We start from the raw sequence: 26,097 nt of genomic DNA on the forward strand, positions 1-26,097 counted from the left end.
AGAGAATAAGAGTGAATGACATCCACAGCCACTCAGCACTGGAGAGTCATGATGGAAAACAGACTGAATTTATTCATAGTGTTTGGAAAAATGAAAGCTGGTGGATGTGTGCGGGCGGGCAGACACACACACACACACACACACACGCACACGCACACTTGCTTCCAGCTTCTTCATTTCTCATCCTCACAAACTTGGATAAAGAGTGGTAATCAGGTGAAGAGGCCGTTGACTCAGGTGAGGAGAAGCAAGTGGCGCGCCGCGGTCTCCCGTCAAGAAGGTCCCAGGAGGTGGAGTGATATGTCATCTTCCTGTCACACCTGAGAGGTGAACGGCAGCTCCTTGGTCACCTCAGAGCCACATGGAGACAGAGACACCAGAGGGGAAGATCCTCTCCTCTTCCTCCCTTCATCAGGGGAGGGAGGAAGAGACGTTAATCCATCTGTGGAGAAAAGAACGCGTTGGAGTCAGCAGGATGCTGGCGTGGTGAGGAGGCAGGCATGAGGAGGCCCTGCTCCACGTGGGGGGATCAAGATGGGCTAGTGAGTTATGGGGGGGCTGTGTTTCCCGTCTGGTGTGTCCAGCCTCAGAGGGGCGCGTCCCACCTGCGCTCTGCACAGCAGCAGAGAACACACTGACACAGCACAGTTCCACGTCTGAGGTTCGCTTCACTGCTTCGTTCTTCTGGGGGAACTTCATCTCCTCCTCTTTCTGCAGAAGGTTCCACTTCCTGGACGGCAGAAACGAGGGGTTTCAGGTCCTGCGAAGCTTTTAGAACCAAGCTCAGAGGAGATGGAGTCCGTCGGCGGTTCAGCCCTGTTGATCTAACGTCAATGACAAATGGGCGCCGCTGAGTGGAGGCGGTGACCCACAACATCCATACAGCACCGCAGCACCTAAGGAGGGTCCAACCAGTGTGTGTGTGTGTGTGTGTGTGTGTGTGTGTGTGTGTGAGAGACAGCTCTAGGGGGGATGGCCGACCTGATGCTCCTCTGCTGATCTCATGTTTTTTCTTGAGTTCTTCATATGTAGTTTCCTTCTGATGACTCAGACGTCTCGTTTTGGAGAACCAGAAAGATCCCTGAGATGCCGGATCCCCGAATCATAATGACATCATCCGCTGTCTCTCGTACTTCAATTGGTTGATGCGGCAACAGTATGGACGCCAGTTTGAGGAGTCTTTCTCCTCTGATCGCGACATGAACGAGAATCTCTGGGTTCAACAGCTTCTTCTCCAACAACTTATTCTTTCCTCATTATAAAAGAACCAAACAACGTCCTCTGAGCTCTCCAAGCTATCGACAGGTTTCATCAAACACGGCGGTGCACAGGGGCCCACCCACTGTACAGCGGGAACACCTGAACGAGGAACTGTCGCTGCACGTCACAAACCATCAGCTTGCTACATCTGAACAGTGTCCTAACTGCTCCGAGTCCCGACCTGTCACGGTGGTTACCGTGACAGCCATCAGCTGATGGAGTCAACAGCAGGATCATGGGGGCTCTGTGGAAGAGTGCCTGCCCCTTGTGGGAGTGGCCTATTCTAAACCAGTGTAAACATAGTTATCACTATTATATTCCATGTCTATCTCAAAAAACTACATCCTCCACACTTCCCCTTCAACAAAAGTGCTGGTTTGAGCCCAAACCATCATCTCTCCATGGACAGGACCAGGTTTGGGTTCCTGGACCCGACCGGAACTTATCCTGGACACTGACACTTCATAAAACATCATTGTTTTTCTGTCACATCCATGAAACCAGAGAACTGACTCTGGACCAGTCAGAACAGATATTTCGGCGTTCTTTCCTTCCTCCGTCACCAGCGGGGCAGAAATGTGAGAGCAGAACAAAATCTCACGATCTGTCGGTGTAGTAAACATTTGAGGCCGTGTTGTCTTGTGGCGACCAGGGTTACCGGAGGACAGGTTCACGTTTGGTAGAGAACCACAGCAGCCCTCGCAGTCGTCTGTGCAGGCACAGAAGCACATTTATCAAAACAGTGGTGGAACACCGGCAGCTGATGGCGAGAACCTGCACCGGCTTCCCTCTCCAGCTGGCTTGTGATCTGTCGCCACACGGTGTCTCTGTGGTGCAGCCGTGGGCGAGGCAGGACGGAGCGCGGCACCATTCAGGGGCCATCCGTCAAACAGGCACGGAAGGGGTTAAGTGTGATTTGGGAATGGGATCCAGTTTCCCAGCCTCTCGCCTGTTCTTTTGTCCTGTTGCACTTCTTGCGGGTTGAAAAGTGGAGCCAGCACCTGTTAACATTCCTCACTGGTTGGGGAAGGAATAGAAACGCAGGAGAAAAAAGAAACTCTGCAGCAGGAACGCAAAGTAAATCACACGAGTTCCTCAAGTCCTAAACAGAAATGGTTAAAGGAATATCTCAAAAATCCCTCCCACGTACACAAATGATCAAATCTTAACATGAATACTATATTTAAAACATTTTATTGACTTAATTTTTGGAAATAAGTGAAGCATTGCAATGGGACTTCCATGTATCAGCTCACTTTTCCATTTAAGAGAATTTGCTGCATTTTCACAGGAAATCTCCGAGTCGGCAAGTTTAGTGTTGGATCAGCCAAGCAGCTGTCGCTGGCCAATCACGGTTCAGGACTTGGACTGTCGAGACCTGTAAGAACTGCTGTTGAAAGTCACTCCAGAGCAGCTTGAGCTGGGTTGCATCAGCGTGCCGGTCCGGGCCGGGCTGCTCTGGGATGGCGAAGGTGGATCCTGGGTGTTGTTCTGCTGGGCCACAGCTGGGCCTGGCTGTGGGGAGACTGAGGTCATGATAATGGGGAGTCCACAGGGATGCAGGAGTGGAGGGATGAGGGAAGGGTGAGGAGCTGAAACCAGACCCCGGCGCTGTGCAGGCGGTGGCGAAGGTTAATGTGGAGCCACCTGCTGCACGCTCGCTGCACATCTGATAGTGTCACACAAACACACTCAGCGCAGGTCGGGTTTCGGCACTTTCCTTACATTCTGCATTCTGTAACTGCGAATAAAGCAACTGACAATGTTTGGACCTGTGAGTGAAGTGTACAGGCGTGTGTGTGTGTGTGTGTGTGTGTGAGAGAGAGGAAGGAAAGAGGCTGACGGTTACGGTGACTTAATACCACTTGATATTTCATGGCTGAGGGAATGTGCCGGCACTCCCTGCTTTATGGAGCTGGCCTGGATTATTTAGTTGGATGGAGTCCTGCCCAGAGGAACAGCTGAATGATGTCATGCATCACTCACACACACACACACACACACACACACACACACACACACACCGAAGCTCTACCTCAGAGTTGAAGTGCTGCAGATTGCCGGAGTGTTGGGAACAGAGGGGTGTTGGGTAATTAGGAAGGTGAGCAGGGAAAAGGTGGATGGGGTCTGCTAATAAGAGCCTGGGTGGATTTCACCCAGCGGGGGGGGGGGGGGGGGGGGGGGGGTGATGAGACGAGAGACGCTGGGGAGCAGATGTGTGTTCAGAGCGCCAGATGAAAGATGGAGGTGGGTGTTTTCAGGGGCTCTCAGCGCGCTGGTAAGCTGACCTCACAGGGCAGATGGTGCGTCTGCACACATGTGTGTGTTTGTTTGCGCATGCATCTGTGCAAATCAATGTCTGGCCTTACTCTTGATGGATACCCCCCCCCCCCCGGCTAGCGTGTTAGCTCGAGAGTCGCCCTCTCCTCTCCTTCATATAAGAGCCTAAATATGGAAGCAGTGATTGGAAATTGTTTAGACAACCTGAAATGGTTTATCCCGGGGCTGCACAGCTCGCAGATCAAAGCAGAGGAAACATGAATCATACAGAGTTTCTGTTCGGAAACAAACCCTTCGCCTTTCTTCCTCTGACATACAGAACGTTCTGGCACAAATACCAATGTTAGGGAAACAAAGAGAAGGCGCTAAAGACGGAGCGACGTGGCTGCACTGACTCTGTTGTTTGATCATCCTGTTTTTGACTCCATGTCGCCCGCAACTTCTCACATCGGTGGATCGTCCCTCATCAGGAGAAAAGTCTCATGAGATGGACCTCCTCCTCCTCCTCAGAGACCTCTTCTCTTTCTTTTTAAACTCTTCACCTCTGAGCCTCCTCCTTCCTTTCCTCCTTCCCCCCATCCTCTTCAAACCGACCCCCTCCTCAGCTCTCCAGGGGAGCAGCAGCTCTCAGGAGTTCACCGATAACTGATCCACCATCTCAAGACCCTCTCTCTCTCTGTCTCTCCTGGGATGGACAGGAGGAGAAGCGCAGCGGGAAGCCTCGACAGATGCTGACTAAGCTTTCCTGCTCCTCTTCACCAAGTACAAGCTCTCTCTCTCTCTCTCCCCCCCCCCTCTCTCTGCTCCAAACACTCAGAGAACTGAGATTAAAGAAAGCATGACCTTCTTCTCCTCTTTGATGTCTTTCTTCTCACGTCTCAGTCTTGTTGTTGATCTCACCGCGTCAGATCCAGGTGCCGCATCAGAGACACGCGGAAGAATGACGATGGTGAGGAGAGTGAGAAGGTGTGAGTGTCAGCGTGTGTGTGTGTGTGTGTGTGTGTGTGTGTGTGAGTGTGTGTGTGTGTGTGTGTGTGTGTGTGTGTGTGAGTGTGTGTGTGTGTGTGTGTGTCAGACATCTGCAGAGACACACGGATCTTTTGCTGTTTCCAAGTGTCACATTTCCAGCCTAAAGGAACCCAGGAAGTGATGTTTTCCGAGGAAGCGGCTTGGTTGCCTGGCGCTGTCCACGGGTCCCGTGCTTGCAGAGGTCCACTCCTCTGTGGGCTCAGCGGCTCATCAGGGACAGTGAGGTCAGGAGGAGGTTCCTCTCCAGACACCGAGCTGCCATGTTAGGAACCTCCTCTGTCAGACGTAGCACCCGCAGTCCTACATCGTAAAGGTCTGATCATTCATCTTTTGTAAGGTGGCGTGTCTCCAGGTTGGGAGGAGTTCTACCCGGGGCGTCACACTGAGGAGCACGAGCACAGCACTGATACTGGAGGAGGAGTTCACCCCGGGGACAGCAGGACCAGCAGGACGAGGTAGACCAGCAGGAGGGGGTGGGCCAGCAGGACCAGCAGGAAGAGGTGGGCCAGCAGGAGGGGGTGGGCCAGCAGGACGAGGTGGACCAGCAGGACGAGGTGGGCCAGCAGGAGGGGGTGGGCCAGCAGGACCAGCAGGAAGAGGTGGGCCAGCAGGAGGGGGTGGGCCAGCAGGACGAGGTGGACCAGCAGGACGAGGTGGGCCAGCAGGACGAGGTGGGCCAGCAGGACCAGCATCACGAGGGTGTTGACTGTGTTTGATCACTGGTCTCCATCGCCTCCGTTGTTGCAGCTGCTTCTCCCCCCCCCCAGCAGCTGAGTCACCGGTTCCAGGGAAGTGAAGCTGCTCTGATGTCATCGTGACAGACGGTAAATGCAGCAGGGGGGCGTCAGACCTCCAACACTTCACTGTGGGCTGTCAGAGGTGCAAGGTGATGTCAGCGTGTGACATCACCACGCATGCACATCCTCCAGCGCGTGACGCAAGAATGATCACCCCACCTCCCGCAAACACATGATGAGAACCTCCTACTGGTGTCTTGATCATCGCACCCTCCCACACGGTGTTTGAACCTCCTCAGGTCACAGCTGCTGAGCCTGGGATCAGTTCTGGTTATTGTAGTCATGTGACCTAGGCTGTTACCATGGTGCTACAACTTCCTGTCCACAGCATCATAGACATAATCTCCTGTGTATGTAATGTTTTGAACTGGATAATCCCGCCCAGCAAAGGTGGCGGACTCCTTCTCAATGAGCTCGTACCTCCGTCCATCACGTCTGGCTAAGGTGCAACTGGCGTAGCGGCAGAGCGCCGGCAGGTGACAGGTGTGTTCCTGGGCAGGTGGAGTCATCAATGTGGGAATGAGACAGAACTCTTTCACACTGAAGACAAAAGCCAGATGTTAGCGGGTTCTTGTGCACTATGGACCTCCTCCTCGCCGCCCTCGGTACCCGGCGTGCTCCTACTGGAACACTGCAGTCTTTGGATGATTGACAGCCATCAGCAGTACACAATAGATGTCAGGAGCTAGCAGGTCTAAAAAGCCCTCAGGTGTTGCTGCCTGTCTGTAAGACTAAACTGAGGGTTAAAAAAATCCAATTGTGCACCGAACATGTCATGAATGAGGGCCGGTGTCAGCAGTGAGCGCTGATGCTGCTGGGGCAGAGATCCAGATGTTCATCTGAGGATCCCAAAGGAGCAGCAGGACCGGCGCAGCGTCTTCAATGGTGATGATGTGTCATGTCACCTGGAGTAAATCACAGCTTGTTGTCCCCCACTGAAGCGACAATCGATGAAGTGGTCTGACGTTACGCAGAGGGGGCAGGGGGGCGAGGGGGGGGTGATGCCGCCACCAGCCAGGAAGTCAGAAATATACCATCAAAGAAACTGCAGGTTAGAGACAGTAATCCCACCAGCAGGTACACCAGTGGCGTCTCCCTGCAAGCTGAAGGTCTTCACGTTGGTGACATCACCCAGTGAGGGGAGGGGGCAGGTGAGGGGAGTGGTCTGATTTACAGACATGCCTGTGTGTCACGGTAAACACGCCTCTGTGGTCATTTCATGGTCACTTGAACAAACGGGACAGATTTCGTGGCCGATTGTGTGTCAAGCAGGTTTGTCTCCAAGCGGCTTAGCGGGACAAGAATTCCTCCTTTGTGTCCCGACAGCCTCACAGGCAGGCCCTGACCTGGGGACAGGTGTCCAGACCCCCTCCACACACACACACACACACACACACACACGCACAGGGATGCTAACACACACGGACATACACACACACACACAGGAACACACACACATACAGGGACACACACACAGAGGTTCTCAGGTTGCTCTGAAATGGGAGACTGACAAAAGATCTATCAACAGAAAAATCACAGTAATGACATTCTTAACTCTCTGGAGTGTGTGTGTGTGTGTGTGTGCGTTTTGTGTGTGTGTGTGTGTGTGTGCATTTTGGGTGTGTGTGTATGTATGGGTGCGTGCGCGTGTGTGTGTGTGTATGGGTGTATGCGTGTGTGTGTGCATGTATGTATGGGTGCGTGCGCGTGTGTGTATGGGTGTGTGTGTGTGCGTGTGTGTATGGGTGTGTGTGTGTGTGTGTATGGGTGTGTGTGTGTGTGTGTGTGTGTGTATGGGTGCGTGCGCGTGTGTGTATATTTGCAAATTGCAGGCGGGGCAGCCCCCCAGCCCCCCAGCCACTCTGCAGCTTGAGCCTCGCCTCATTTGCTCCACGGTGACGGGGTGATTAAATATTTAAAGTATGGCGTCCTTCCCTGGCATCAGGTGTAACTCACTCCTGTAATCTCCCTCCGCCCGGCGCTCGCCGCCGTAATTACAGCTCTGTTGTTTATGTTCTGACGTGGGTCACTCGTCGCTGCGAGCTTGTTAGCGTCCGCTCACGGGAGACTGGCACCGTTTTGCTTGAGATGAGATAATCTGGAGTTTATCGGTGGCGGAGCGGTAATTCAGCTTCATGGATGGAGTTCTGATGCTGAGGGGCGCCTCACCTGTTTTAACCTCAGTCTGCCTCACGTCTTGATAAATTCCATGGAAGTGATTCCAATCATGTTCTATCAACACTCGATTTTTCTTTGACAGCTGTGCTCCCAGTTAGACTTCATGAGGAGTTTGTTTCATTCTGTAAATGAATCGTCCACTTTGACCTCTGCTGTCAGGCGACCACGAGAGCTCTGGACGGAGCCTTTTAATGAAATGTGTTATTCTAATTATTATTGTTGTTGCTTTTACAAGGTCTGCAGCCGCCTGAGCTATTATTTCACAGCCTGGCATCAAAATATCGCTCTTCTTCTTCTTCTTCTTCTTCGTGGCTTGTCGCTGATCCATGAAGCTGCAGCGAAACGTTAAGAGTCACCTGGTTGATTTGAAAGTGGCGTCAGAATATCTCACGATCAAAAATACCTCGATTTCCTGGTTTTGTTCTCTGACGTGTTTCAAAGCAGGATGGAGAAGCAGGTGAGCGTTTGCAGTACAAACGCTTTACGAGAGCTGGTGTTATTAGAAAAGTATCTGGAAAACTTGGTGACCCAGGTGAGACGCAGTGTTACATAAAAGTACTTCCCCAAAGTTCTGCAGTGTTCTGCGACGCCTGGAGAACAGCCTCCTTTAATCTTTGAAAACAATCCACTTGCAGCTGGGAAGCACACCCTAAGAGCCTTTGGAGGAACAATAGATGGCAGTGTTAGGCACCTCCGAAAGCCCGAGCCTAAGCTGCGCTCAACAGACAATTCAGAAGCCATAAGAAAGTCACAGTGGGCGGCTGGTGGAACATCAAAGCGTACAGCACACATACACTGAGAGGATACATGCCTAAATGTCTGCTTTGTATAAGAAGTGAATAGTGACTTTAATCCATTTAGGTGCATACCTCCTCCAAAAAGATCCTTGAATGTGAGATGAGTAATAAAGCAAAGGAGGCACATGCTTTACCTTAATCCCACACACTCTCATTTTTGTCACTAATCTGACAGATTTACACCCTTTTATTACCTGAATATTCCGCCCTCTACATCTTTTACCTCCTGGGGAATCCTGTTTGGGAATGTTGAAGTTAGAGGAGCATTTCTTCATGCTTCCTGAGAAGGTGTTATCTCAGACAACAGATGAATGGAGTCTGTGGCGAAAGGTGAACCGCTTCCCCCAGTCAGGGGAGCAGAGGCCGTTTAACTCTCACGCGCTAATCCAGCCCTGAAATAAAGTTTCCTGGATGCAGTTATTACTCCTTCAGGACTTAGAGCACAAGCCCTGATCATCCTTCACAGGGTTATTTGTGTCACCGAGGGGACGTGACAGCAGAGAGCTGCTAATGCTAATGACCCACAAAGCTAACGTCCCCTTCAGACGATCCGTGCGCTGGGAAGCCTGAAGGTCCACGTGCTCTGAGGGTGTAGCGCTGAATCCTGGAGCCTCCCAGGGCCCTGATTGTGAAACAAACTTTAATTCCAGGAGATTTGAGGGTCCCCCCCCCCACCCCACCCCACCCCACCCCCCGGTTCTGACAACTTTGTTTAGGGATATTTGTGAGTTTTGGGCTCATGATGTAATCAAATAAACAAACTCCCTGTTTCCACAGCAGAGAGAAGGAGTGAGTGTGTGTGTGTGTGTGTGTGTGTGTGTGTGTGTGTGTGTGTGTGTGTGTGTGTCTTGAGTGACCTGCTGGGCTGGGTGAGGGTCCTGATGCCCATCATGTGACCTGGTGTCCCATGTGTGAAGGTTCTCATTCACAAACTTGACTTGAGTCGGCGGATGAGCAGGTCTGACTGGTGTGCCTGGCTCTTCCTGCGGGAACAATGAAGCAACTTCCTGTAAATGTTGTAGTTCTAGCCTCATTTTTCTGCAGAGCCTCAGATGCTCTTGGTTTTGCGCTCACATGTGCTCCGGAGGCTGAAAGAGAATCTCTGAGGGTGGATGAGTGGGTGGAGGTGAGTTTGTGTGAAACGACTGTGGGAGAGGTGCTTGTTTCCCACAAGTCTTCAGGGGATCCCCCTCTCCTCTCTTCTGTAAACCAGCATCTCCGCAGCGCTGATGGACGTCTCTGTTTGGCAGGTGCTCGTATACTTGGCGCCTACTGTTGCCCGCAGCGATGAGGCTGTCAGGGCAGAATGCCTTCCAAGAGTGCAGGGGAACATAATATTTCACATTATCGCAGAACAATAGGTCATTTTCTGCTCGCTGCGGGCCAGAGAGGCTGATCAGGGGCTGCCAAGCTCCAGGAAGGAAGCACAGACTTGAGGAGAGGTTGGCGTCTGAGAGGTGGGGTGGGGGCGGGGGTGGGGGCGCTGAGGTGGGTGGCTCCAGAGTGGGTGCAGGCTGAACGAAACCACAGAATAGGCAGCACGAAGCCAGAGAGTGTTGCAGGTACGGACACAGTGACATCAAACAAACACACACACACACACATATACACACACACACACACACACACGTTCGTGCTCTTAGAGTGACAGCATGTTAACGCTAGCCCTGCACACGCTGATAAAGATGTTGCAGTCACTTCTGGAGCTTGTTGATAAATCACATGTTTCAGCAACACTGAGATTACATGGAGGACAGCGGGGGGGTCAGCGGGGTCACCGGCTCGCCCTGCTCTCCACCCGGATCCTTTCAGCTGTTTGTCTCAGGCGCCAAACGCTTCGCAACCTCTGGAAATACCTTTTCACTGACTGCTCCTCTCCCCCTCTGACTCCTTTCTTTGGGTTGCGTAACGGCTCTTGTGTTGTATTATTGAAACGTTTGGCTCTGATTAGAGCAGCAGATGAAACGGCTAAATGCTAATGTGTGATTTCCCAGGGGGCCGCTGGCTTCACGGGCTGCAGGTGTTTGCAGGGGGGAGGAAGGGGGGAGGGGGAGGAGGAGGAGGGCTTTTAAAGCACATCAATGCCAATTACACCTGCCATTGTTTGTGCTCTCTATTCATCATCAGGGCAGGTAAGCACGCCAGGCTTGGCTGCGTTGAGGGGCAGGAGGGGCCTCCTCAGCTCCAGGACGGTGGAGTCGAAGTCCTCCACCCCGGCCTGGGAGGTGGGTGAGCTGTTAAAATCAGTCAGGCATTAAATATGAGAAGTGTTGGGAACAGCGGCGCCCCTCCTCAGCTCCGCTCTGGCCAACAACACGGCATCGATTATCCTGATGTACACAGGCACTCCCACGCATCAGCCCCAGGTCAAAGATCTGTTACTTTCTCCTCAGTAAGTTCTGGGAGACCAGGAGAGCAGGAGAACCGCTGGCGGACTCTCAGCTGGCCTCAGGATCCCTCTCAGGGTCCGGCTGAGTAACTCTCTTTTACTGTCCTGTGTCACCCGGACACTCCTCTGTCCATGTCTCCATCTCAGTCCTTCGGGGCCGGACTGCTCTGTCATCTCGCTGTGCTGAGCAGCTGGGCGGCGGCGGCGGCGGCGGCGGCGCTCAGCCTTCCGGCGTCACTTCTCTTCACCTTCAGTTAATTTTTTTCTAGAGAACATCACTGCAGATTTATCACCTCGCGCTGTTTTTCTCCCGAAAGCATCAGAAACAGACGGGATTTATTCCTGGGTCCTGACAGGGGGCCCTCGAGGTGGGGGGGTGAAAAATGTGACTCATGGAAACGCTGCTGAGGAGGATGAGGAGGATGAGGGTAATTGATTCTGACGACCAGAGTCAGATGGCGGTCTTCCCCAAGGGGGGGCGTGTGTGGATCCTAGCCAGAGTCACCGTGATGGGGGGAGGGGAGAAGACAGGGTGGAGGTGTGCAGAATATCTCTCTTTTACACACACACACACACACACACACACACACACACACACACACACAGAGCTAACTAGCATGTAGTATGCGTCCTGTGTCCACCCTCACCTGTTCTTTGTCTCTCTGATGTTAAAAGAAGCCTGGTGCCTGATCCACTTGCTAGCTGAACCGGTTCCCTGCCCACCTCTTGGTTCTTCTCACCTTCACCTGCCTCTGGGTTCTGTTCCAGGCCTGTTACATGTACACAGGTGTCTCTATGACATCACACCAGCCTGTTGGCATTTACAACAGTAGAACTCCTGGCACGCATCGCGATCACGCGCTGCAACATTAGCGAACCAGGTAACGCCAGCTAACATCAGCTAGTGTCTGCTAACCAGGTAACGCCAGCTAACATCAGCTAGTGTCTGCTAACCAGGTAACGCCACCTAACATCAGCTAGTGTGAGCTAACCAGGTAACGCCAGATAACATCAGCTAGTGTCAGCTAACCAGGTAACGCCAGCCAACATCAGCTAGTGTCAGCTAACATCAGCTAGTATCAGCTAACATCAGCTAGTGTTTGCTAAACAGGTAACGCCAGCTAACATCAGCTAGTGTCTGCTAACCAGGTAACGCCAGCTAACATCAGCTAGTGTCTGCTAACCAGGTAACGCCATCTAACATCAGCTAGTGTCTGCTAACCAGGTAACGCCAGCTAACATCAGCTAGTGTCTGCTAACCAGGTAACACCAGCTACCATCAGCTAGTGTCTGCGAAACAGGTAACACCAGCTAACATCAGCTAGTGTCTGCTAACCAGGTAACACCAGCTACCATCAGCTAGTGTCTGCGAAACAGGTAACACCAGCTAACATCAGCTAGTGTCTGCTAACCAGCTAAAATGAGCCAGTGTCAGCTAACATCAGCCAGTGTCAGCAAACATCAGCCAGTGTCAGCTAACATCAGCTAGTGTCTGCTAACCAGGTAACACCAGCTAACATCAGCTAGTGTCTGCTAACCAGCTAAAATGAGCCAGTGTCTGTTAACATCAGCCAGTGTCAGAAAACATCAGCTAGTGTCAGCTAACATCAGCTAGTGTCTGCTAACCAGGTAACACCAGCTAACGTCAGCTAGTGTCTGCTTACCAGCTAACATCAGCTCGTGTCAGCTAACATCAGCCAGTGTCAGCTAACATCAGCTAGTGTCTGCAAACCAGGTAATGCCAGCTAACATCAGCCAGTGTCAGCTAACATCAGCTAGTGTCAGCTAACATCAGCCAGTGTCAGCTAACCAGGTAACGCCAGCTAACATCAGCTAGTGTCAGCTAACATCAGCTAGTGTCAGCTAACCAGGTAATGCCAGCTAACATCAGCTCGTGTCAGCTAACATCAGCTAGTGTCAGCTAACCAGATAACGCCAGCTAACATCAGCTAGTGTCAGCTAACCAGGTAACGCCAGCTAACATCAGCTCGTGTCAGCTAACCAGGTAACGCCAGACAGATATTTAGATTCCCAGACTAGTGGCTGCTTCTGCTGCCATTGTCTCCATGGAAACCTCAACTTTGTCTCCAGAGAGATTCTTGAGAACAATTAGAACTCGTCCAGCTGAAGGTAATTCCTCAAGACAATATACCTCGGATGAGTTTCGTCCTTGAATCTGCGTTCTTGAGGTTTTACCGACAAACACGTCTCCATGCTTTGGACAGAATCCACTGAATGTGGACACACGTCTTCCTCGATCTTTACTTACTAGTGTGAGACATTACCTGTACACGAGCTAATTATCCCATTAAATCAGAGATAGGTCGTTCCCACTTGTCTCTTTCTGGTCTTAATTGCAGGTGGGAGTGAGAGGAAACAATGGGAGGATGATGGACACTTAAATCAAAATATCTCTTTCACCATCCCTCTCTCTCTCTCTCTCACACACACACACACACACACACACACACACACTCACACACATTTCTATGCAGAACTCTTCCTCTTATTAGCCCACGCCCAAGACTCCTTGGAGCCAGGCTAAATAAATGAATTACTGATTCAGATGCATGCTTACTTGCTAACCTTGTTAGCTTTTGCACTACAGCAAACAGAAACATCCTTGTACATTTGTGTGTGTGAGTGTATGTGGAATGATTGTATTGATGATGGTTACATCTGTGTGTGTGTGTGTGTGTGTGTGTGTGTGTGTGTGTGTGTGTGTGTGCTCATGTGAAGGGTCCGTTCATCCTCCAGCAGCCTGATTCATTAACCTTCTGTGTAAGACTGCTCAGTAAATGTAGGTTACTGCTCAGGCAGACGTAATTCCCCAAAGGCTAGGAGCGGCATTAGCATCCGGTTATCTCGCCACATTCCCCGGAGCTAAGATGACTCCAGAAAGATGCTCTCTGTCTCATTTGAATTGTACTGGACACACACACACACACACACACACACACACACGCACACGCACGCACACGTAAGCTAACACACACAAGCAGCAGAAATAAGCAGAGTGAGGAATGAGGACAGGTAGAAGGCAGAGTAACTGCATCACATCCTTCTTGCATCCGGATGTTTCTGACTTCAGGTTCTACTTGAAGCAGGAGACAGTACAGGACCGGAGCCTGATCACCGAGGTTCCGGTCCCTTACATTGAGTGAACGGAGGCCAGGGACTTTTGAGTTATATGAGAAGTGAGGGGAAGATTGGAACAGATGGCCGTGGAGTCCCCCCTGGGCGAATGGCGCCTACCCCGCTGAACATCGGGAACTCTTGACCATCTGGACAGAAAGGCAACGAGCAGCGTCCCGTAGCGGATTCCCCATCTCGGCGACGTGTAAGAGGAGAGGCAGCCTCACTCGGAGCAATGTCACCGACATCCTGCCCACCGGCCCCGTGTGGGGGTAAGGTGTCCCACATGTCCTGTGCAGGGTCGAGTGATCAGATCTGCTCCTGCACAGGGAGCGATGAGGAGCATGCTGGGATGCAGATTGAAATTAAATACATTTGGCAGCCTTGTTCACTCAGAACTACAAACCTCTCCTGAAGTTCCACGCAATATTCATCTGTCCTCCAATGAATGTTCAACCTTAGCTCCTCGAAGCCGTCCATCTGATGACGCTGGCGCGCAGAGTGGCGGAGCACCTGCTTGAACTTACTCTGTGTGTCTTACAAATCAAAAGCATATTGTTGATTTGGCGGCGGCGCAGTCGTCTCGCATGCTCTTAGGAATGAGACGATTGGTTCCAGACTGATGGCGCTAACCTCCTCATTAGCAGCGATTAGGGCTCCAGTTTGTTGTTCAAGACACTTGGACGTGGCCTCGGGCAGACCTGGACGGGGGACGAGTCTCCGGTCACTGGACGGCCACTCTAACTCAGCATTTGTGCTGCCTGGAATCACCCAGGAGGCTCCCCGACTCCTGGGAGAAACTGAAGGTGGCAGCTTGGGTGTGTTATCCCAGTTAGCTGGACTGGTACCCATCGTGTTTGTCGTCCTCACGAAGATCAGATCTCCTGAAGTAGTTAATAAGCAGTTTACACGTGAATTCAATCTTTAATAACCATTCCGGTTTTCCTGTGCGGCTCTTGTCCATGGCTCTGACCCTCCCGCCTGCAGGAGGTAAACGAGTGGCGTGGACGTCTGGTGCCGGCCCACTTGTCTGGCAGACACACGTGGCCTTTGATCTCCACTGAGCGTGACTGAAAGTAGAGCCGAAGATTTCCTGTCAGAAGCTGTTTTATTCATAATTGTCTCGTTCTCTTTTTCAGTTCTCAAACATCATTGCATGTCATTCCCCCAGCGTCGTATCCGCTAAGAGACTTTGTGTGTTTGGTCATACATCATTTATGATGATGATGGTCGTGAAAGTGATGGACATGCGGGTCAGTCGAGGACGGCGGTCTGACCCTGTTAAAGAAAGAGTGTAACATAAAAGTCAACATTTGCTGGGATTCCACCTCCTGATTCACACTGAACGGATACCTACTTATCTGCGCGTGGCCCTTCCTGTAGCTGCTCGGCTCCTCCCACCCGCGGCTGTCCCTTTAAGACCCCTCCAGGATCGTCACGCATTCAGAGGCGCAGCTCCCACGACTGTCGTCAGACCTAATCAACGTAGATTCGGCGTTGTTTGTAAATTCTTGTTGACAATAACGAAATGACAGTTTGTTTGTCTTTCATTTCCATATTAATAAAACACTGCTCTCAGTCCCCTCCCCCTCCTCTACTCAAACAGATGTGGCGCCGCACGGAGCCTCTCCATGTTCTATGATTGTAGCTCTACGTCCCAGGTGAGGCGTGTTTACCTGGCTCAGCTCTGCAGGGTCACAGAGGTCGCCAAGGCTGCATTTGTAGGGAGATGTCTGGCTTATCTTATTCCTTTTGATCAGTTGTGCATTCAAGTACAACAAAGTTCATGGGTTGCATTCTGGGAGTTGTAGGCTGTGGAATGATTGGATTCAAATCAATTGCAAGTCAGCGTGAATCCACTTTGATTTTGCTGTTTATTGAATGTGCCTGGCTGAACTTCTGCAGCAGTGCCCTTCCACCACAGTTCATACTCTGTAGATGAAGTGTTACAAGAGAACAAATACACATACCAGAGTTTTCAAGATGAAATGATATAGATTTGATGTTCCGAGGGCTTGTGTAACATACGGTTGTGTAACCTTACAGGATGTGCCGCCAAACTCACTGGAGAGAGGGCCAGCATACATCATTTGATACAGTGTGAGTTCTGTCATGTGATTCTAAAAAAATGCTTCTGTGCAAAGTTGCATTTAAAATTTCATTTGGTGAAGAATTTGGAATTAAAAAGAAGCAGCAGTGTTGCGTAACCGAGGTATTTTGTGGGCTGAGCATTTCTGCCGCTCTGAGATGGGAACGTCTGTGTCAGGTTGATGTTCTTCAGACGGCTGCTTGGAGGCTGCAGGTCCGAGTATCAGCCAGCAGCCTTGCAGCCGCAAGCCTTGTCAAACCCGAGTGTGGATGGCTGTGGTCAAAGCCAATTAGAGGCTTTGACTCATGATCATGTCCACATACTTCCTGAAACTAAGTTGTGAGGACAGTGTGGACTCCCCCTCCTCCAGAGGTCAAACTTTATTCCTCCTCATGAAACCGTACGAGGCCTGAATCAGACCAGGACCAGCTGATCCTCCTGAGGTGTCTGCTTCCTCGCTCCATTTAGAGCCACAGCCTGGCTCCAATCGATGGCTTTCTCCAGCCGCCCGTCATCAATTATTCACCTGATCAGCCCTGCTGCTCATTAGATGACTAATCTGGGAGGGTGAGGAGAGACGGGATGCTTTGAAACCTGAGACCGAGAGGCAGCAGGGAAGGGAAGGGCAGATCACATCTCCAGATCGAGAGGGAGCGCACATAGACGTGGGACTAGCGATTTGTACATCTAAGTCCTGACATCCAGGAGGGTTGATAAATCTTTGATGAAACCCTAGAAACGCTTTGATGAACGCTCACGCGGATCACCAGCATGTGCCCACGGAGCCGTCATGGATGTTAGTGTATCAATACTGGCTGTGGACTGTGCATCGACGGCGGGAGGGGAGGAACGCCAAAAGGCTGCGCGTTGAACTCGGGTTACACCCCACCTATGTTGTTGAGAACATCTGTGGTCAGTGCGGGTCACATTTTTACTGTCCTATAAATCTCCTCCGCTGCTCTCTCAGTGACGCCAGTTTTGTTATTCCAAGTCCCCTGCAACCTCGTCTCCACCGCGCTGGGGTTGTGCGTCAGGGTGAACCAGCTACACGCACCAAATAAACTCCATTTCTAGGATCGAAATAACAGGTCGCCACAATCTAAACACTCCCAGGGTGTGTTGAAGTGGGTGTAGCACAAAGAATCTGACCCAAAGAAAGAAAAAGCTTCAGTTCTCCATCTTTCCCCTGATCATGTAGAAGTAGGGGGTGTCTTTGATCTCCCTGTCCCCCTGAGAGCCACGGTGAGGTGGGAGTGCAGTGTGACGGCTGTGGTACATGTTACCTCTGATTAAAGGGAAATATGCATCACCGTATAGCGCTTTCCTTTTTATCAGCGCCCGCGACGTGGTGCGATGGCGACGCTAGATTGGGCCCTGATAGGTTCTGATGTCGCAGCTTTATCTGTGTTCCACCACAGCAGAAAAGCCACCTGAAGTTGAGTCACTCTCATTTAAAAGCTTTGAGTCTCTGGAAAGTAGTTGGAAGGAGTTGAAGCTGGCTGAGCTTGTCTTGTGAGCAGAGGTTTGTTTGACAAGCAGCAGAAATCACACCAGGAGCGCCCTTTGACCTGGGATACAGGGTCACGTGCCTCCAAACAATTAGAGCTGAGACCTACATTCTGCACCGGTGTGGCAACGACTTCCAGAGCAGCGGCAGAGCAGACGGGTCAGACTGTAACCACGCTGAGTGCTGCTGAACCTCTACACATTTGCACCATTCTGTTGTTTTTCAGAATTTGAGAAGAGGAGTTTAGTTTTCGCTGTAAAGGCATCTTGTCAGGGAGAGAAAAAGAAATGTGCAGCACAGAGAGGGAGGCGATGGAGATCAGTACTAATGTCATCTCCATTCATTAAACATGAAGCCATCACAAGGCATGCGGTTATTGTTCTTCTGCTCCCCTCACAACATGGCAGCCTCACCTTCCTCTGAACCCGGCAGCATCGCACAGTCTCCAGCAAGTTGTGTTTTTAATGCCAGTTTATCTGGTAAAAGAGACATAACGATCTGCACTACAGCCAAAACTAGAACATTGTTTGCTAGAACGTTGAAGCCTTCCTGAGCACAGCAGTTCCCTCGATACACCGAGCCAAGCCCCTAATGAGCTGACGACAATCATTGAACAGACGCTCAGAGAGCGACAGTGGCGTCACCCTGGGTAAGTCAATGTGCTTTATGATGTTTTAATGCTACGTTTAAGGGAACCTGGTAAAAAATGAAGTTTTTACTTTTGAATCACAACTCAAACTGATCGCCAAGACGGTCTGATGCATTCGACCACAAACTTTTAGTCATGTAAAGGCTAATGCATCCTGACGCATCTCGATGTGGTGGTTGCTTTGAAGCCAGCGAACACTGTTGGTTTGCAAACACTGACAAAAATTCAGTCCGAAGACAGGAAGACACTGCTGCCGCTGGGAACGTGGAAGACACTGGCGAGCTAGCATAGCATAGAGGCTTCCCTCCTGTGGAACCGTCTCCCAGTTTCAGTCCAGGACCCAGACCCCCTCTCTACGTTTAAGAGCAGACTTAAGACCTCCTTGTTGATCAGGCTTATAGTCAGGACTGCTTAGGCTGGCCCTTAGATCTGCTGCTATAGGCCCAGACTGCTGGGATCTCCCATGATGCACTGGGCTTCTCTCTCCTCCTCCTGTCCTCATACGTCTTACTAACTCCTCTTCTTCTCCCCTCATCCCAGATCCTGGTGCTGCTGGAGGAGGCTCCAGACCTGGAGAGGCTCCAGCTGCCACCCGTAGCTCCACCTGCTCACGTCCCCGTCTGTCCATCAGTCTCTCCTCCTTTCTCTCTCTCTTTATCTCTGTCTTCCTCCATTCTCTGTCTGTCTCTGTCCATCAGTCTCTCCTCCTTTCTCTCTCTCTTTATCTCTGTCCCTCTCTTTCCTTCTGTCTCTCTGTCTTCCTCCATTCTCTGTCTTTGTCTCTGTCCTGCTCTCCTGCTCTCTCTCCGTCCCCACTGATCCTGGATCTGCTCCACCTTCCTGCTGGTAAAGGAAGGTTCTGGTGGCTGCTGTTGCAGGATGTGCTTGCTGATGGAGAATTGTTGGGTGGAGGTTCATTGAAGGAGGGAGGTGCTGGACCTGCTCTACTTGGACAGAGTCAGGACAGGACTTTGGTTGGGTTTGGTGACACAAATAAAACTGACTTGACTTGACTAGAGCCAAAGACCACAATGGCAATTTGCCCATTTCATGACGAGATGGACGAAGTGCTGCATTAGCAGCCGTCCTTGTCCCATGGAAGCGGATGTACTGGATGGCGTCCACAGCGATTCCTCCCGCTTTACTGAGTCAACAGATGCCGGGGCGGGTCAGAGCAGAGGACAACGAGGGAGCGGGACGGCAGAATAACGGGTCCTCACCAAAGCGCAGCTCGCGTCTCTAGCAGCGCTAGTTTGCCACGGATGACATTTTGTTTGCAGCCTTGAGGCAAAGGTAGTAAACCTGGTAATAAGTATCACTCTGTACTGGACGGTATTACAAAGGATCAACGTCTCGCGATACAGACTGAGATTCAACAGTGATTCATCTCCACCTGTCGCCCCGCTGGTCGAGGCAGATGGCCGCCCACATCGAGACATTTACTCAGAAAACGTGTGGAATCATAAGGAGGCACTGGTCCTGGTGTCCTCACCAAAGCATGTCTTTATTCTCATGAACAGGTTCTTCAGGTACAAACAGTCACAAGCACAAACATATTCAGCCTTTTTTTTCTCTTTTGGACACAGCCGGTATATTAAATGATCCAAAAACACATGAAATCACCGAATCCTCCTGACTTGTTTGTGTTTCTTATCTGACTGAGGAAAGACGAGGCTGAGTCTCAATTCTGTCACTTCCTGGTTATTGTTAAGGCTTGAAAATAAAGGCCAGTCAGCTGACACGTCACGTGACGCGTCTGTGCTGTGACCTTCATTCACAATCTCGGTTTGTGTCCGACACTCCAGGAGAAACTCCACATGGCTTCTGGTGCCTGTTTGGCAAATGATATATTTCATCTCTCACTTCTCTCCTCCACCTTGACTGGACCAAGCAGCTGATCACTAGTTACTCTATCTAAATATATATTTTTGTTTTCTCAGTATATCTCTATATATTCTATCTATAGATAAGTCTATATAGCATATTTGTATACTTTTGGTAGGTTTTTAAACATTCAGGTACATTCACTTGACCCTGTGATTTTTTTCTTCTTCATATGAAAGTTGAACAAAGACGAACACACCTCTCAACCAAGAAACAAGACAAGTTTCCCTCGACATGAGAAGAGTCCCGCAAAACCGCCGGCTCAGCGCCGGCTCTTGAACCACCAACAACAAGCATAAATACACGGAAAGAGCTCGGTATTCTTCTAGAGTACAAAATAGCATATATTCCTGGACAACAGTTTATATTCACTCTTGTTAGAGATTCTGGGTGTACACAACTCCACAGGTGCATACATGAGCTGGCAACGTTTGTACTGACTCAGCGAACAGTTTTCTGTCAGTGGTTAAAAAGCTTCGATGCAGAACTCACTTCTACAATCACTAGTGTGAATAGACCCTTGGCATGTCACAGAACACACACAGGCATTAATCAACGAGTCAAGACGATAGAACTCGGCCCACGAGGGGCCATACTGACGAGAAGCCACGGAACACCGGTGTCCTGTTCTCAGAAGGCCACGAGGCTGTCACGGGTGCTGGTTAGGAAGTAGTACTTCACCGGTCCGAGGTGATGGGGACCTTAATACTGCCCATAGAAAGACATCGGTTATTTTCCTTTACAGCAGCAAAATTACAGAAAAGAGACTTGATCTTGTTGAACCCGCACGAACCCAAGGCCGGTACAGTGTGACAGGAGACAGCGTGCCCTTGTTAGATTTACTTTCACACTCATTTAAAACCCTCACATCCCCGTAGTGGCATGTAGCCATGCAGAGAGTCTGGAAGAGTTTGTCCGGGTTTGGAGATACTGGTGGAACACGGAGAGGAACAAGCTGAGTAAAGACGCTGTCTTACAGCTTCTTAAGTGTTGGGAAATATGTGAGTACTGAAATATCACTGTGCTGGGAGGTGGAGGTGGGAGTCAAGACAGCGTCTCCAAATCTGGGCAAATAAGATGCAAACTACCTTCATGGCTACCAGGAGAGTCAAGTGAGACAGTTTTGTGATATTCAGGGAAGTAACCCTTTGACAGTTATACTGCGTCAGCTAGGTTTTAAATTACCATTTAATAACTTTTAAATAAGCAGTAGAAAAAATAATCTAGTTTCCAAACGGAAATTTAAATACAACCTCCAAACAAAAATCAACTCCAAAAACAAAACAGTGCAAAAATCAAAAGAACAATGAAAAATAATGTTAATAAAACAGGATTCTCTGAGCTAGAGTGGGTATCCCTGATGAGCTGGAACACGGAGGTCATGTTTCACCATCGGTGGAATATTGGCGTTAATATTGGCCTCCTCTGGTGAAAGATGAAACTGGTGCTAAAACACATGAGAGACACACTCCATCCCTGTGCTGCTGATTGTTAGGACCCGGGGGTGTGGGGACCAGCCATGCCAGGGGCTGGTGCCCTTGTGACGGCTTGGCTGGCTAATGTGGGCTCGGAGCAGGAGTGTCCGGGTCCTCGTCCACCTCACCCTCCTCCTGGCCGGTGTAGGAACTCAGGGCAGCCCACAGAAGGCCCGGCTGCTCACAGTGGTGGCGACTCCTCCAGTGCTCCAGAGTTCCCTCTTTAGTGTCCAACACCTCGCTGCAGAGCACGCAGTTAAATGCAGAACCTGCAGCGAGGACCCCGAGGCTTCCAACACTACCTGGTGACGAAAAGGTCCCACTGTCCTCCCCCTCCTGTCCCCGGTGGTGGGACATAATGTGCCTCTTGAGCTTCGAGAAGGACAAGAACTCCTCGTCGCAGCTGCCACACTTGACCAGGTTGCGTTTCTCGTTGAGCTGCCGCCAATAGTGAGCAGCGTGCTTTACCAGTTCGTTCTCGGCCTCGCGAACCCCTCGGGTAGGCTGGTCCTCGTGAAGCTGAGCCTGGACCTCTTCCCCGTGCACATAAAGCAAGTGCATCCTCATGTCGGCAAAAGTGGGAGTGATTGCCTGGCAGCGGCCGCATTTGATCTGCAGTTCCACGGGATCCTCATCCGATGCGTCTGGGGAGTTTGACCTGTCGGAGGAGAGAAACCGGAGATGGAGGATTTGTTGACTGGACAAAGTTACTTGGTTGGAGGTAAATTCAAATGAAAGCAATAAACAAAGACTTTTTTTTACTGCTGCATCACTTCTTTGTGTCTCCAGATAGTAGAAAGGGCCAGACACATACATTCAAATCACATGGCTGGATGAGAATAAGTGGGTTATACTTGATAAAATGCTTGAGAGAGACTGATGTTTTTGGACAGTTTTGTGTCGTCATTTGTAGTCGGTAGCCATGTGGTACCGTTAGCTTCGAGCAAATCAAACGTGGCTGGCTCTTTCTGAATTCTGGAGTCACAACAAAATGATGACAGCAGTGACAGACATCCCTGGAGCTATCTGTGAGAACCTGATATGCAGTTTTCAGGTGTGGTGTTGCTTTACGTGGTGCCGATAGTAATAATCTCACCCCTCAACAGACACATCGTCCTCATGATGGCTGATGGACGGCTCCACGGTGAGCACCACCTTGTGCACCTCTCTCAGATGACTGAAATACACCCCCACATATCCAAAGGCCTTTTCACAGAACTCGCAGCACAGGGAGCGACGTGGCCGCACGTCCGAGTGGTGGAGTTTCATGTGGGTGCTGAGGCTGCCAGAGTGGGCGTAGGCTTTGCGGCACACGGGGCAGACGTACGGTCGACTATTGGTGTGACTGTTCATGTGGCTCTGCAGGTGGTGTTTGAACTGGAAGCAGCGGTTGCAGGTGGGACAGCGGTAAAGTGGACGGCTGCCGACGAATATCCTGGTATGGGAGGCACCTCTCAGGTGGAGGGTTACTGGGGCTTGTTGCGGAGGACAGTCCAGCTCCTTGGTGGTGGGCAGCTGCTGGCCCAGTACAAGCTCCTGTTCTTGGCTATCTGGGGTAATAGCAGGCAGGCTAACCAGCTGGGGGATCGTCTCCATCACCAACATGGGTTTGGGTCGAATGGTGCGATACTTTTTAGAAATATCAACTTCTCTTTGTTTGGAACCTGGAACAGCTGCCAATGGTTTTTCGGGGACCCTTCTACGGAAAAAGGACAAGGACCTCTTCTTCCGGGCCTCAAATGCCAATATGTCTTCCATTGTCTTTCTCTTCCGCCCTCTCTTCTTACCAGGTGGTTTCTGGAGACTCCCCAGCACAGGCATGAGCGTGGTCTTGTTCTGGGGCTGTAGAGTGGAGTTTGCCTCCTGGCTGCGACCCCAGGATTCAGCTGTTTCGAGGGTCTTAGCTGTGGGATCTAAGGAGCTGACGAGTCCAGTCTGGCCTGAGACACTTTTCTTCTCTGGGGACAAACTGAGCTTGGCAGCTGGGATGAGGGTGGTCTTCATTTTAGAGTATGGCAAGATAGGTAGTTTACCCTTAGGAGGGGATGGGATAATCTGGACAGCTTTGCTGAAGATGGCTGGAGACAGGACAGTGATACTGCTGGGAGGCGGAGCAGCAGTGGGCTTTGACTGGCACAGCCTAACTGTAGTCTTGCTTTGCTCCTGGGATTTGCCTGTGGAAGCTTTGACAGCAGCAGGGGGGTACTGGAGGTTCTGAATAAGGCCAGTTGTTGCAGGTCGTTCGGAGCCATCTGGCGCTCGATCCAACTGGGAGCCCGGATACAGGACAGCATTGTCTGAGAGCAGAGCGGTGACAGCAATGTCAGAGGGGGCTGGATCAATCAGAATTACCTGCTCTGAAGGTTCCTCTTTGGGCACTACACTTTCCTTTGTGTGCTTGGACTCCTGTTGTTTCCTCTTAATCACTGATGATGCCCCACTCACCAGTGCCTTTGTCTGTGCTGCCACAGCAACCCTAGAGCCAGTTTTCACCCTTGCAGCTACAGGTGGTGGTCTGACTTTATCTGTGGTTCCCTTAGTCCTCACTGACTGGTACCTGGGAATGGGCAGCTTAAGGTTCTTTTGAATTGACTGGGTTTGTTGTGCTTGTTGCTGTGGTGTCTGAGAGGAGACGGAAGGGGGCAGTGCCACTAGAGAGAACGTCCCATCCTGACCTGCTATTTGCATCAGCGCATAGTTCTGGGTAGGTACAATGATGGATTTGGGGCTGGAGGCGGTGGTGGCCTCGGGGAGAGCAGAGGGAGGTTGGCAGGACAGGACCGCAGAGGTCGGGGAGGGCACCGCGGCTGGGGCCTTAGGGGCGATGCTACGGAACTGGAGGCTCTTCATCTGAAGGGCTGGACTCTTGGCTACCGACTGAAACACAAACACACAAGCGAGAGTGCTACTGGTTATTGAGCACGAGTTTAAGTGCTTTTAACTTGAACATGCATGAAAGGAATAGCTGACATGGTGAATGATGTCAGAGATCATACATGTAATATAAATGACCTCACTGTGCAGGGTGTCGGTTTACTTGATAACGTGCAACCCAATCAGGAGACAGTTAAACCTACACTGTAAAAAAGTGCAGGCATGTGCATTAGTGTGACAAGCTGTCCTATCATCCGTTTCTCTGTGGTCACACACACACACTCTCCCCCCAGGCTAAGGACAGACTGCCCACTTTGATTCAAGCTCAGCATGCAGCCTTGCTTCATGCTGGGGCTCTGAGGTGGGCTCCTTGTACCCCCCCCCCCCCCCCACTTCCTGGAAGAATCAACCAGTGGAGCGTGAAAGCTGCCCAACAGCAGGGTCTTTACCAGATGAAGAGGGACTCACCTCTCATCTTCCTCACGACTGACGAGCACCGTAACCTGGCCACAGGCCATCAGAACACCCTGAAACTACACGGCCTGGACCTACTTTATCAGTCCTTGTTCACGAATGACATTTAATGGTTATCCACCGGGATGAGGCTTTTCCACTCGATGCCTCGCCTTTCTGGCTGTGTTGACACAAAATACTGCAGAACTATATGAGGAAACTATAACCTCAGAGTGAGGTTTTAAACAAGTATTTATTATCTCAATTCACCGTACAGTTTCCATCCATCAATCAAAAACCACAGGTATGACTTTTAAAACAAAGGCAAAATTCACTATACTTATATCAATACTGTATCTTTCTATCAAAAGGCAGGAGAGATTACAGTGGAATGTTTCAAAGGGCCTAATTGTAAACAGACCTGAAGGGTTGAATTTCACATTATGACCAGGCTTTCAATGGCACCGTTTAATACAGGCAGAGTTCCAACTTGACTCTCTATTACCAGCAGCATAAATCAGCATAACATGCAACAATTTGGAGATGTCACGAGGCAAAACTTCAGCAAAATAATTCATCAGTACAAGTAAAAACTTGGTAGAGGGGCTTTATACATTCAGCAAGGAGGAGAAGTAAAGAGAAACTGCAAAGGGCATATAGTTTAACAGCTGGAAGTGTTTCTGTGCAACCAGATTATTTATACAGTACCCCTACCGCATTACGACTCCATAAAATTGGAGATATTCCTTCTCTCTGTGGATAGTTGATTCCAGTTTGACTGTGACTTTGGCTCAACACAGGGTGGAATAAAACCGTGAGGATGTGTGTTCCTCTGGGTCTTTTATGTGGCTCTTAGAATGAATGTGGTTACACTCGGTGATTCATTCCACCATGTGACAGCTTACAGTTGAACATGAGGGGGAGAAAAGGTGTGTACCAGCACCAGATGTAGGCGCTAGCCCTCTAATCCTTCTGTGACCGGTGAGTCCAGCAGTGACATCACCTGACTACAAAGCTTCATTCAATGGCCAAAGAACCTTTAGTGAGAACAGCTTTAATCCGCATCTAGTCCAGGGTCACGTGACCCGGCAGCAGACACAGGTTTGTATGTCGTTATCAGACCTGCTGTCATGAACCTGTGACTCAGGAGGTTCTGGCTGATCTAGCGGTCCAGTCGACACAGCGGCTCTGCTGGTTGCTGCTCAAGTATTCTTCTGAATACTTTTGTATATGAAGGGTGACCAAAACACAGGCGCTGCATCAGGACCAGCAAACACCACTGAAACCATTACAGGGATGTC

General features: G+C 50.6%; 1 protein-coding gene across 2 annotated transcripts in view; it reads right to left on the reverse strand.

Annotated features, from left to right (window-relative positions):
- Nucleotides 1–19,593: 19,593 nt before the first annotated feature.
- Nucleotides 19,594–26,097, reverse strand: part of znf438 (zinc finger protein 438) — a 38,729-nt gene continuing 32,225 nt past the window's right edge. For both annotated transcript variants that reach the window (XM_086190920.1, XM_086190921.1), the window contains exons 3-4: nt 22,566–24,346; nt 19,594–22,127 (exon numbers count right to left, since the gene is read on the reverse strand). In XM_086190920.1, coding sequence (XP_086047046.1) covers nt 21,551–22,127; nt 22,566–24,319 — 2,331 coding nt within the window. In that variant the 5' untranslated portion in view covers nt 24,320–24,346 and the 3' untranslated portion in view covers nt 19,594–21,550. The remainder of the gene's footprint in view (nt 22,128–22,565; nt 24,347–26,097) is intronic.

The sequence above is a fragment of the Aulostomus chinensis genome, chromosome 21, assembly GCF_037954235.1.
Source record: "Aulostomus chinensis isolate RoL2024-O1b breed Wild chromosome 21, RoL_Achi_v1.0, whole genome shotgun sequence".
In the NCBI taxonomy this organism is placed as follows: Eukaryota; Metazoa; Chordata; class Actinopteri; order Syngnathiformes; family Aulostomidae; genus Aulostomus; species Aulostomus chinensis.